The sequence below is a fragment of the Balaenoptera musculus genome, chromosome 12, assembly GCF_009873245.2.
Source record: "Balaenoptera musculus isolate JJ_BM4_2016_0621 chromosome 12, mBalMus1.pri.v3, whole genome shotgun sequence".
NCBI classification, from domain to species: Eukaryota; Metazoa; Chordata; class Mammalia; order Artiodactyla; family Balaenopteridae; genus Balaenoptera; species Balaenoptera musculus.
The window spans coordinates 84499741-84513094 of record NC_045796.1 but is presented as its reverse complement, the minus strand read 5'-3'; the positions used below and the strand labels follow the sequence as shown (position 1 = coordinate 84513094).

Here is a 13354-nt window from a genome sequence, read left to right as displayed (position 1 = left end):
TCCAGGGTCAAAGTTCTATGATATAAGAAACCTTACTATTTTACACTTTTCAACTTTGGAAATCTGATTTGGAAATCTGCACTGTGGTACTGCAACTATAGACAAAGAAAAAAAAAACTATTTGTAAGTGTTATTTACATTGTACTTCTGAAGATTTTGAAGAACTTTCATTTATTTATCCCAAGTTTCTGTTTAAGTGTGGAAATTACTTTATAAAGCAAAACCAGGCATTGTCTTTATTCTTCTTTACAGGTAAAGAAGAATTTGTTGCGCCTGCTACAAAAGCACCATGGAATTGGGACACAGATAATTCTAGTCCTCTGTCTGAAATTATGGCAACTCAATAGTGAGACAAGACTTCAGGTCATTGGTTTATGCTTCAACCACCACAAAAATCAATAATAATGATAGTCATTTAATCATCAATTTTCTTTTCACATAAAACAAGGTCCACGTTTCAAAGGAATGCAGAAATAAATCCAACCTATATTGGGCTACTGGTTTACTTAGTGGCCTTGTATTTATCAGACTTTTTTGTTATAATGTGTCATAAGTAATTCACGGAGTTTCAAAGAAAAGCTTGATAGCCAACAAGTTATATAATTTCAGTTTGTATTATACTAATATTAGGCTGATATTCACTTCATATTATCCAAATATTAGTCCCTGGGAACCTCATGCACTGCCACTTTGCATACATAGAAAGTTCAAACTAGGGCCCTTGAAGCATAAAACAAAGTCAATATCTCCTAAGGCAATGAATAGCAAAGACAAATATTTTCATTATGCTAATCTTGATAAAGAAAGCACATCTTAATAACCACTAACATCTAGCTGTTTGGTTTTTCTTTTTCTCAAAATGAAGGCTCTGTCTTAAACTCCAGTCAAAAGTTCTCGGAATCTATAATCATAGGTTTTCGGGTGCTTTTTTTGATTTAGAAAAGTCCTTAGTTCGGGGAAACCACATGAAATGGTAACTTGAAGGATAACTTGAGGGACCCAGCCCTGTCTGTTCTCTGAGAGCAGGTGCCGGATCTTACTTCACTTCGTACCCAGCGGCAAAGTCAAGGGGTGACCTGCAGTGAGACCTCAATAAATATTAGTCCGGTGTACGGACAGAGAAGCCGAGAGGCCTGAAGTCCTTTTACTCCGAAGAAATGTTACTTAGTGTTAGGTGTATCACACAGCATCTGAGAGTCCTTCCGATGGGGGGAAGGCAGGTGTGCTGGTGGGTAGGTTGGGGAGAGGTTGCTGGTTCCCGGTCTTCAAGCAACCCTAGTCAGCTTATTTCTGGGAGTGATGTCAGCCAAGAAAACACCCGTGGAAAGAGAGAGGACTAGTTTTGAATTTCCTGTGCCCCGCGTACTGACCAGTTCCCTGCCCCAGCCCTGCTCCCACCCATCCCCACCCGCTTCAGACCCTCCCCTCAAGAGCATCTTTCTCTTCTCTCTTCCTTGGGATTTAGGAGGAGAACCTCAAGAACCTTTCCCTACATGTTCTCTTTCTAAATGCATTTAGGGGGTGGCAGAAGGCAAGGGCAGAGACGGCTTGCTGGGAAGCCCCTGCAGAGGCCAGTCGGATCCTTCCTCCCCGGCACCGGGTGAGCAGGGGAGTGGACGGTTAGAGGCAGGAACCGGTACCCACCTATGTTTTCCGAGAGCAGGAAATGCCAGCGCTGCGTGCTCTCCCCAGGGAGCTGCGCGGAGCCTCCACCCTCGCAGACCCGTGCGCAGAAACGGCCACGTCCGTGCCAAGCCCGCGCGCAAGGCCAAGTTCAGGGCCACAGCCCTGCTGCAGCTGGGACCACGGCCACCCCCACCCCTGCAGCCTGCGCCTCTCTACACGCACACACACACACGCACACACGCCTTGGGCCCGGCTGCGCGCCCCCAGTTCCCACTACTCACGTCTGCGCCCGGCGTGCCAGGCTTGCCCGGAGCTCCCGGCTTTCCCGGCTCTCCCGGGGGGCCCTGGGCAGGGAGGGCGCGAGGCAGGGACAGAAAAAAGGAGAGAAAAGGGGGCAAAGTTGAGACTCTTCTGACGCACGTGGCTGCAGACCACGTCGGAAGGAAGGAAGTGGAGGGCCAAGGCGCTGATCCACTTACCGGGGGGCCCGGGGGACCCTTCGGACCTCGGTCACCCTGGAGGACGGGAGGAAAGGGAGAGCAGTCCGTGAGAGGGGGGCACTGGGGACCCCTCCGGGAGAACCCCTCACGAATCGGGGACGGGGACGGGCTAAACGGTGCTGGTCCGTGACCAACCGGGGCCACAGGACACGTGACCTCCTCCCTCCGAAATTCCCAGGCTTCCAGGCTCACCCACATCCCATCCCGCCTTTGGGTGGGGGGCTCCGGGCGCTCTCAAAGAACCCACCCGAGCCGCTGGGGGAAGGTGACACTTACGTCGATGCCGTCGATGCCCGGGACTCCAGGGGGGCCTGGCGGCCCCGGAGGACCCTGCTCACCCGGGGGGCCCCTCTGACAAGAGAGCGCACACGGGTTAGTGGAGCACGTGGGGCAACGACGCAAAACTGGGCACCAGGGCCCGAGGCCCCCAGCGCGGCCCGGTAAAGACACTGCCCTGCAGAGGCCGGGGTTTGAACCCAGCATAACACGCGGGGATCGAACTTCCAAGGGGACTTCTTCCCCTCCTCAAGGCTCTCAGTGAGGCTGACAGTGAGGTTAGAGCACAACCCAGGCCCCCAGGGTGGAGTCCTCACGTCTACAGAGCACTCAACCGAAGGGGGCTTGTGAGGAAGAGGGGGCCTCTTCCTCAAGGGATTCGATCTTGAAGATGGTGGTCACTGAATAAATACCTCGATTTAATCGGTGATTGCGGGTCAGTGTTTTGGCCAAAGTTGAACAGGTGGGAGCGGAGGCGCGCCCGCCCAGATCAACCACAGTGTCATTCTGTAGACCTTCCTGTGCTCAGGAGAGAGCTGGGGGAATCCTCTCAGGGACAGACAAGGGAGGATGGGGCGGAGAAGCGGTGAGACCCAGCGAGCGCCTGGCCTCTTTTCAGGTCCGCCTGCAGCGATCCTCTTGCAGGAGATCTGGGCAGCTCGCTTCAGAAACACCCCAAATTTCAGGCTGACCCTAGGGGGTGACCCCTTTTATCGGCTGCAAGCAGCTCAGCTTTGATGGTGTTAGAGAGAAGGCTGGCCTCTGAAATAGTTTGCACACCTTGCTTAGGGAATGGGAGATTTTTTTCTCTCTCTCTCTTCTAAATTTGAAAAAAGAAAGAAAGAAAAAAGCTTCTTTCATCAAGGAAAACTTGGTTTTTCTAAACTCCAGTGACCAGACAGGTTACAATGGGGTCTTTGTAAGTGAAACCTCAAACGGCTCTGGCTCCCCTGCCCCCGAGGGGTCCTGTCCTGGGCGGAGGGAGGAGACGCCGAGCCTTCGGGAAGCTGCCGAAATTTCGAGGCGAGTCCGGGCCGCGGGTCCACCCCGACCGGCGGGCACAGCGGGAGGGATGCAAAGTTTGCTGGAACCTCGCCTACTCCCGCCGGGCTGCCCTGGACTGCGCCAGGAGGGGGGAGGGGAGGGGGAGGAGAGGGGGAGGGGAAGGTGAGGAGAGGGGAGGGGAAGGTGAGGAGAGGCGAGGGGAGGGGAAGGGGAGGGGAGGGGAGGGGAAGGGGAGGGGAGGGGAGGGGAGGGGAGGGGAGGGGAGGGGAGGGGAGGGGAGGGGGAGGGGAGGGGAGGGGAAGGGGAGGAGAGGGGAGGGGAGGGGAAGGGGAGGAGAGAGGAGGGGAAGGGGAGGAGAGGGGAGGGGAGGAGGGGGGAGGGGAGGAGGGGGGAGGGGAGGAGGGGGGAGGGGGGAGGGGAGGAGCAGTCAGGCTGAAAATTAAACCCTGGCCTCCAGCCTCCGCCGGCCTCCACCGCCTGAGCCTGCAGTATGGGGGCCCGGTGGGCGAGGGGGCGCCCTTTCCGGGACCGTAGGGGTCACCTAGGGCCCCCGCCTCCCACCGTGCTCGCCGCAGGATGCGCGGGGCCCGGCAGCCCACGGGATGCTCGGCACCTTCCCCGCGGCTCCCCCGACGGCTGCGCCCCCTGGCTTACCAGGTCGGTGGTCTGGCTGGGCTGGAGAAGAAAAGATGGGGAGACAGTGGGAAGGCGTCCCCCTAAACCCGCGCGCAACTTACTTGAGCCGCGCACAGGCAGAGCCCCGACAGCAGCAGTCCCAGCCCGAGGGCCCCGCGGGCCCGCGCCGTCCAGGCCATCCCCGCCGCGCGCCGCTAATCCCCGGGGCCCGCCCTCCACGCGCGCACGGTGGCCCTTGTCCCCTCAAAGAGCGCCCCCAGACAGAGAGGCGTAAGTTCCTCCTGTTTGCGAGTGGCCCCGGAGAGGGTCCTGGGGATTGGAGGAGAGCTTGCGGGGCCGGGAGGACGGATAGAATGACAACAGTCCCTTTTAACCCCTTCCCCGCGGCCGCTCAGGCCGGTTCTGCCCGCGCCCCTCCCGCCCCAGGGCGGCATCCTGCTGTCCTAGGAGCCAAGGCGATGGCCTGCGTGCCACTGAGGGCTGCGACCGGCAGTGTTCTTGCGGAGATGTTTGCGAGGGGAGGGGGGGGGGTCGTAAGCCACACAAGGTAGAAACAGACACCCCCGCCCCAAGGTGGTTTCTACCCGCCCAGCTGTGGGTGGGACCGGGGCTTCCTTACTGTCTATCTGGTCTGGGCTGCAAAGCCTGGATTCTTTAGGGAAAGAGAGTGGGGAGGGGGGATTTTGTGGAGGTGGCGGGAGCTACGCTGGGTGGAAGTGGCCTTTGCAGGTGGCCCAGGGACTCACGGTTACCCTGGTTGGCAGCTCGTGGCAAGTTTCTCTCCTGGGTCGCAGCGGGTCACAATGGATCAGCATCCACTGAAGTTCAAACTGGGGAAAGACAGCAGCCAGTTCAGGTCTTTTTGGAGCACAGAAGCAGGTCGTTTAAAAAGGAGATGAGTTTGTAAGTGTGGTCCAGTTGTTAATTGTCTGGTCACCAACTTGAACTGGTTGATCTCAGCGGACCAGGACTCTTGTTCCTGAATACCATTTTTTTCCAATGGAAATGGGCTGCAAACCCTTCCCACTTTTCTCCTATCATTGAATGTAGATGACTTTAGCTCTGCATTGCTCCAGCACAGCCCTAGGCAGGAAACCCACCACTGGCACTGACTTTCTATCTCTGTCCTCATCACAACGTTCAAGAGGTAGATTCTGTTAAAATGAGTCTCAGAGAGAACAGGAAACTGTCCTAGGCACAAGCCAATAAGTGTCAGAGTCTGGATGGGATCCCAGAGGACATATGCAGTAACACTTCACACGGGAAAAGATTAGAAACAGAGGCGGCAAAAGAGGCGGCACCAGGAATAAAGTAGAGAAAGGAAAATTGGGTCCTGGGAGAATATGCGTGCTAGACATTTGCCACGGAGTGTCACAGCTTAAAATGGAAATAGGAAGGTCTGGAAGTGGAGGGAATGAGAGAAATTTAGGACTCAGGAAAAAACAAGATAACAAAAATATTTCAGTTTAACTAATTCATTGGTTGAAGAGATATAATATTCCTAGACAGTTGAAAGTCAGGTGTGTCTTGACAACTTCTTACCTTTTAGCAGGTGTTAAGGGAGAAAGAAGAGCTGAACAGGAGAGAAATAGAATGAAGGAAGAGTGGCCAGGTCTGAATCTGAAAGCCTCAGGTGAGAAGGTAAAAAAAAAAAAAAAAAAAAAAAAAAAAGGTGTGCCACCACGTGCCACTCTGGCCCCTCTTCAATGGGGAAGTTCCTTGCCAGGCATTTCTATTTGGATCCATGTTTCTTGGTCAGTTGATTCTCCTGGCATTATGCAAATGTCCAGTTCCCAAATCTAAACATAATGTCATTTAAATATAAGGTAACTTAACATAAGGTAATCTCTTTTCTTTCATCCAATGGTGATTTGCACTCCATGCCTCCTGCCAAAATGACTCCATCTACTGGATCTAGAATTAAGTTAGACACATTTTTCCCATTGTTACAGAAGCATCCAGAGTTGAAGTTACTGGATGGAAGATCAAAGTTGGAAGGAATGAAAGATAAAGTCCTTTCCTTCTCCCCACAGAGGAAGGGAAAGTTAACCAAAAGGAGGTTTTACATTTTATAAAGGGGTGAAAATAAGACATCAAGCTTTGACATTCCTGCATTGGTGCCCCTTCTCACATGATGCTAACTGCCCTGGAATTCTCCTCTTGCTCCATTTTTCTTGTTTCCCTCAACCCTACTATGCCTTTTCTCCAGAAAATGTGGACACTGGAAAAACGAATGAAAAGAAAGTGAGCAGCTAAATCAAGACATATTTTAGGATGGAAAGTTATCTACAAATTGTATGAAAACTATGCTGATCTGTGTGTTCTTGGCGTGAATTATTTAACAACAGCATATTGACATCCTACAAAAGAACTGCTTTCCAAACCACACAATAGCTTGCAGCTAAGGAAATCACTTTAATCAAACACTTTGTTTTTCATCAGAATAGTCTTGTTTGCTTGGGAGGGATTTTATCTTGGTTCTGTTCCAACCTGCAGAGGAAATTGTAAAAGGAAGATGAAAGAATGGAACAACCTTTTCCTTAATGACTACTAAATACCTGGCATGCCCCCAACATCTCTTGGAGGCCAGTCACACATGGGTAAAGGGGCTCAGAGGGGTTAAATCATTTGCCAGGTCACACAGCTAGTAAACGTCAGAGCTGGCATTCCAAATGTTCCTGACTCTAAAATAAGGACTTTCTCTGCTATCTCAGTCAGCCTCCTTGGAGAACGCAACATCTCTCCAGAATGAATCATGATTTTCTAAGCAGGTAACCCATGCATGTGGTGATTGAACATTTGTATTAAAGATGAATAGAAAAGAAGACAGACCTAGAAATTAAAACTGCATAAACTTACTTCCTACATATACTAGAAAACTTCAGAACTAGACTAATAAATTTTCATAAGAATTCAAAACTTACCCTACTTGCATGCTTGTTATAGAAACAGATCCAGAAGCAAAATTTCTACTGTTCCTCCCAAAACTGGCAGCTGTTTCTATATGCAGTTACATATTCATGTGTATGACAAAATATCACATAGGAAATGTGATTTTTTTTCCTCAATGACCAGATAAAAGTTTTACCAGAATAAGAAAAAGTGTCTCCCCCTCGCTAACTATCAAAATAAAAGAGACCACTCATACAATGTTATTCACTAAGTCATTTGTGAATTGATATCAAACTAGGCATGCATTGTATGTGGGTGATTCTTTGATTCTCAAAAATAATTCATACCTTAACTGCCTTGAGAAATTTTAATTATATGGCTAACCAGGAAACCTATATCCTTTATTTAGAAAGTTCATTAAAGTTACTTATTGCAAATGCAAAGTAATTCATTAAGTTATTTTCTCAAAAATGTAATTCTGTCTGGATAAATGGGAACACCTGCGTAAGTACGCACGATGCAGTTGCGGTGCAGGATAAGGGGGAATGGAATGGAATTCACCTGTGAATACAGGCTGGGTTGTGACAGAGTGTCACCTAGATCAGAGGTTTCTGAACACATCTGTGCTTCCACATAAACACCACCTATGCACTAATAATCATCTATACAACAACCGTTTAGGGGCATACAATATGAATTCCAATTTCCATGCTAATTATTTTGAAGAAAGATTGGCAGAGTTCCCTGGTAAAAGTCACTCTCGTTATACATCTAAAATGCTGATTTCCACACATCTCTCATTTTCATACCTGGAATCATTCTTCACTTTGAATACCCATGGACAAAACATATGTGACTAATGTTTTAATTTAGTCTGTCAGCAAACATTTTTCAAGTCCCAATATAAGCCAAGCACTAAGGAAATATTCTACAGGAACCAGATATTCTCCTCCCCATAATGGGCTTACAGGATGTGACACGAAAAAAAAAATACAAGTAGAGAAATAAAAAGTAAAAAGTTTTTTTTTAATCTGTTAAGCAGAACATAAAAGGCCCTAGGACAATCCATATTTCTCAACGTAAAATACCTCTGCATTGTTTCAAGGCAAACTGAGTGTGTGAGTATAAGTTGTCTTACATCTGCCTAGATTTATCATTATCCAATTCTTTTCAATAGGACTCTAAGGTATAATTCTATCCCCTAAGCTAGAGTAGTGTCCAGCTGACAACACATTAAACCAAGGAATTTTGGCCCCAACTCTCTACTCTTTTAATAGGGCTAGAGATTTCTACTTACTTTGCTAGGTTATTGACAAATATTAATAAGGTACTTAAGCCATTCAGAAGAACTAAACAAAAACTAATAGCAGAAAACTACCTTTTCCTCCAAGAGAGAATTTTAATGACAAACTATGGAACTTGACTCTATATTAAGGAGAATGGCACAAGGCTTAATTTTTTGCAAACTGAATTATGATTAAATTTTATATACATTGCCTAAAAACTAGCTCTTCAAAGATAGATTCTTTGATAGGAGAGGTGATTCATTAAGCTTTTCGTCTAGTCAGTAGCAACAAAGATTTAAAGAAATACTTGAATTCACAGATCTCATGCTTCTTTTCAGTTTATGATAATATGTTGTTTTCTACCATCATAAGGGACCTCCTCTAGGCGAAGCTTCCTGGTAGCTGAGCAGGAGGCTCTGAGCTGCAACAAAATCAGAAATTCCCCTAACTTTGTGTAGAGTAGGCCATGCAGTTCCAGACTTAGTGCTAAGAATGTGGTTAAATATGAGTGGGCAACACTCATCCAAATCACACCAAAGGCAGAGGCAGAATGGTGAAAGGGGAAAGCAGTGGACTTGGAGTTAACAGACTGGCAACTAGTCATTTACTCATGTTTTAAGTCAGCATATCTTTATAGAGCACATTCATGTGCTTCAAGAAAGACAGTATGGAAGACACAAAAATGTTTAGTGTATAGGACAGTATCTAAGCTGAAAAATGTTTTTGAAAATAAATACGACAGCAGTTGAGATGAGAAAGATATATTTCTGGCTAAGGTCATCAACAAGGGGATCATATAACATGGAATACATAAGGAGGGACCTGAAGGCATTTAAGGTTTTCATAAACAGAGATGGGGAGGTTGAAGGATAGAGTTCTGAAGAGAGAAGGTGACAATAACACCAACAAATTGAACCTAGAATAAATGAACAAGTTTCCAGAAACATACAGACTGACAAAACCAGGTCAAGAAGAAACAGATAATTTGAACAAACTGATCACTAGAAGTGAAATAGAATTTGTAATTTAAAAAAAATCTTTACAAACAAAAGTCCAGGACCAGATGTCTTCACTGGGGAATTCTACCAAACATACAAAGAAGAATTTATACCTATCCTTCTCAAACTATTCCCAAAAATTGAAGAGGGGGGAACACTCCCAAATTCATTCTATGAGGCCACCATCACCCTGATACCAAAACCAGACAAAGACACTACGAAAAAAGAAAATTACAGACCAATATCTTTGATGAATATAGATGCAAAAATCCTCAACAAAATAATTAACAAACCAAATCCAACAATACATAAAAAGAATCAGACACCATGATCAAGTTGGAGTCATTCCAGTGTCACAAGGATGGTTCAACATACACAAATCAATCAATGTGATACACTACATTAAGAAAACAAAGGATAAAAATCACACGATCATCTCAACAGATGCAGAAAAAGCACTTGACAAAATTCAGCATCCATTCATGATAAAAATGCTCACCAAGCTGGGTATAGAGGGAACATATCTCAACATAATAAAGGCCATTTATGACAAACCACAGCCAACATAATGCTCAACAGTGAAAAGCTGAAAGCCTTCCTGCTAAATTCAGGAGCAAGACAAGGATGTCCACTCTTGCCACTTTTATTCAACATAGTATTGTAAGTCCTAACCACAGCAATCAAACAAGAAAAAGAAATAAAGCGTATCTAATTTGGAAGGGAAGAGGTAAAACTGTCACTATTTGCAGAGGACATGATACTCTGTATAGAGAACCGTAAAGTCTCTACACAAAACTATTAGAACTAATAAATGAATTCAGCAATGTAGCAGGATACAAGATTAATATACAGAAATCTGTTGTGTTTCTTTACATTAATAATGAAATATCAGAAAGAGAAAAAAAATCCTGTTTAAAATTGCATCAAAAGAATAAAATACCTAAGAATAAACTTAACCAAGAAGGTGAAAGATCTATACTCTGAAAACTATGAAACATTGATGAAGGAAATTGAAGATGATACAAAGAAATGGAAAGACATCCCATGCTCTTGGATTGGGAGAATTGATATTGTTAAAATGGCCATAATACCCAAAGCAATCTACATATTTAATGCAATCCCTATCAAAATACCCATCACATTTTTCACAGCACTAAAACTAATAATCCTAAAATTTATATGGAACCATTAAAGACACAGAATTGCCAAGTCAGTCTTGAGAAAAAAGAACAAAGTTGGAGATATAACCCTTCCAGACTTCAGACTATACTACAAAGCTACAGTAATCAAAACAGTGTGGTACAGTATCAGCACAAAAACAGACACATAGATCAATGGAACAGAATAGAGAGCCCAGAAATAAACCAATTAATGGTCAATTAATCTATGACAAGGAAAGCAAGAATATACAGTGGAGAAAAGACAGTCTCTTCAACAAGTGGTGCTGGGGAAGCTGGACAGCTACATGTAAATCAGTGAAATTAGAACACACCCTCACACCATACACAAAAATAGACTCAGAATGGCTTAAAGACCTAAATATAAGGCATGATACCATGAAGCTCCTACAAGAGAACATAGGCAAAACATTCTTTGACATAAATCATAACAGTATTTTCTTAGAACAGTCTCCCAAGGCAAAAGAAATAAAAGCAAAAATAAACAAATGGGACCTAATCAAACTTAAAACCTTTTGTACAGCAAAGGAAACCATCAACAAAACAAAAAGACAACCTACAGAATGGGAAACAACATTGTCAAAGAATGCAAATGACAAGGGATTGATATCCAAAATATACAAACAGTTCATATAACTCAATACAGTATGGAAAAAACAAACAATGCAATTGAAAAATGGGCAGAAGACCTAAATAGGCATTTTTCCAAAGAAGACATACAGATGGCCAATAAGCACATGAAAAGAAGCTCAATATCACTAATTTTTCGAGGAAATGCAAATCAAAACTACAATGAGCTATCACTTCACACTGTTCAGAATGGCTACCATCAAAAAGTCTACAAGTAATATATGCTGGAGAGGGTGTGGAGAAAAGGGAACCCTCCTACACTGTTGGTGGGGATGTAAACTGATGCAACCACTAGGGAAAACAGTATGGAGGTTCCTTTAAAAAACAAAAATAAAACCTACCATATGATCCAGCGATCCCACTCCTGGGTATATATCCAGAAAAAAATGAAAACCCTAATTTGAAAAAACACATGCACCCCAATGTTCCTAGCAGCACTGTTTACAATAGCCAAGACATGGAAGCAACCCAAATGTCCATCAACAGATGACTAGACAAAGAAGATATGGTACATATATACAATGGAATATCACTCAGTCTTTAAAAAAATGAAATTTTGCCATTTGCAGCAACATGGATGGACCTAGAGATTGTCATACTAACTGAAGTTAGCCAGACAGAGACAGACAAATATATATTATATGACATAACTCTTATGTGGAATCTAAAAAATAATACAAATGAAGCTATATACAGAACAGAAACAGACTCAAAGATATAGAAAACAAACTTATGATTACCAAAGGGGAGAAGGAGGAAAGGAGGCACAAATTAGGAGTATGGGATTAACAGATACAAACTACTATACATAAAATAGATAAGCAACAAGGATTTACTGTATAGCACAGGGAACTATACCCAATATCTTACAATAACCTATAATGGAATATAATCTGAAAAAAGACTGAATCATCATTACGCTGTACACCTGAAACTAATGCAATATTGCAAATCAATTATACTTCAAAAAAAAAGAAAAGATCTCCTCTTAAGATGCTCCTAAATGCTCTGTCCTTATCTCCCCCTCCAATATACTGTCAAAACTCAGCCAAAGAGATGCTTTAAGAAGAAGAGAGCATGTTGTTTATCTAGTCCAACTATCTGATAGCTTTCTATCTCACACATGGCAGGAAAGCCAGCATGTTGACGGTGTCTCTCACCTTCACATCATGGTCCCTCTCCAGCCTCAGAGCCTGCTTCTCTCCGTCTCATCCCAGCTACACTGGTCTCCATGCTTTCCTCAAAGACAGCCGACAACACTAACACAGTCCCTTTAATTCACTCTCTCTTTGTGGAATCCTCCTCCCCCAGATAGTATATACCTGCTAATTCCCCCGACTCCTTCATGTTTTTGTTTTTTTTTTTTTTTCTCAAGGAGGCTCTCTCTCCAGGCACTCCAACTGTCTTCTTTTTTCTCTACAGCAGTTATGACCACCTGGCATACTATAAACGTATTCATTTACTCATCTGTGTCCATCGCCTCTCCCTAGAAGGAATGTAAGCCCCATTGCAGCTTTAATTTCTGCCTATAACTTAGCAGAGGTTTAGTAAATAGTTACTGAGTGTTAATAAATGAATACATAGAAATGGATAAGAAATATAATGAAGAAAGTATTGATAGTATTTGTCTTCTTGTTTGATTACAACTTAGAGCAAGCCCCTTCCCCTGTCTGGGCTTTAATTTCTTCATGTATAAACTGAGAGGTTGGAACTACATAGACTTAAGTTCCTATAGCTCAGAAAGCCCATGATTCTATGGACACCATGTTGTAACCAAAGAAACTAACCATACAGAAATTAACGTAAAGAGAAGGAAAAATGCCATTGAATGAATCTCTTGCTTTCTAGTCACCCAGTCTACATAACAAAGATTTCTTTATGATCTTAGTCTGTAAACATTTTAGGAAAAATAGAATACTAATAACAATGATTTTTTTTTTTCATTGCAACAGTCTGGGCACAGCTGAGGCCAATAAAAGTTTTCGTACATTAAATTTTCCATTAAAAGCAAGTTTGGCCGTCATTTAGTTTTCACTCTGGTTGTCCTTAGCACCTTCCCCCATCATGGCTCCTCCTGTGATAGCAGCTCTATTTTCTGTGCTCTTCTTGTTTTATTGCCACCTAGTGCAAGATCCAGCAGATGTAGCAAGCTAGGTTTTATCTCTGAAAGACTGACAGTCAACGTTCAAAAATAACCTGATCAAATCACGCCAAAGTGTTATAAAAAGTATTTTCTATGGATATGTACAGATAACACTACCATTTCTTTCATATTTATTTAATACTTCCAAGTGAAAGAGTATTTGTAAAAAGCACTTGTCAAAAGC

The 13354-nt window shown here is 44.3% G+C and overlaps 1 protein-coding gene across 3 annotated transcripts in view; it reads right to left on the bottom strand.

The window, feature by feature from the left end:
- COL9A1 (collagen type IX alpha 1 chain) overlaps positions 1 to 13354 on the bottom strand; it is an 83080-nt gene that overhangs the window by 56299 nt on the left and 13427 nt on the right. For 2 of the 3 annotated variants that reach the window (XR_005022098.1, XM_036870855.1), the window contains exons 6-10: positions 4796 to 4873; positions 4062 to 4082; positions 2403 to 2477; positions 2106 to 2141; positions 1908 to 1970 (exon numbers count right to left, since the gene is read on the bottom strand). Coding sequence is in view for 2 of the 3 variants with exons in the window: in XM_036870855.1 (XP_036726750.1) it covers positions 1908 to 1970; positions 2106 to 2141; positions 2403 to 2477; positions 4062 to 4082; positions 4796 to 4873 (273 nt within the window). In the remaining variant the exon portion in view is untranslated. Of the gene's footprint in view, positions 1 to 1907; positions 1971 to 2105; positions 2142 to 2402; positions 2478 to 4061; positions 4083 to 4144; positions 4294 to 4795; positions 4874 to 13354 lie in introns of those variants that run through there. The other variant, XM_036870857.1, reaches the window with a different exon arrangement.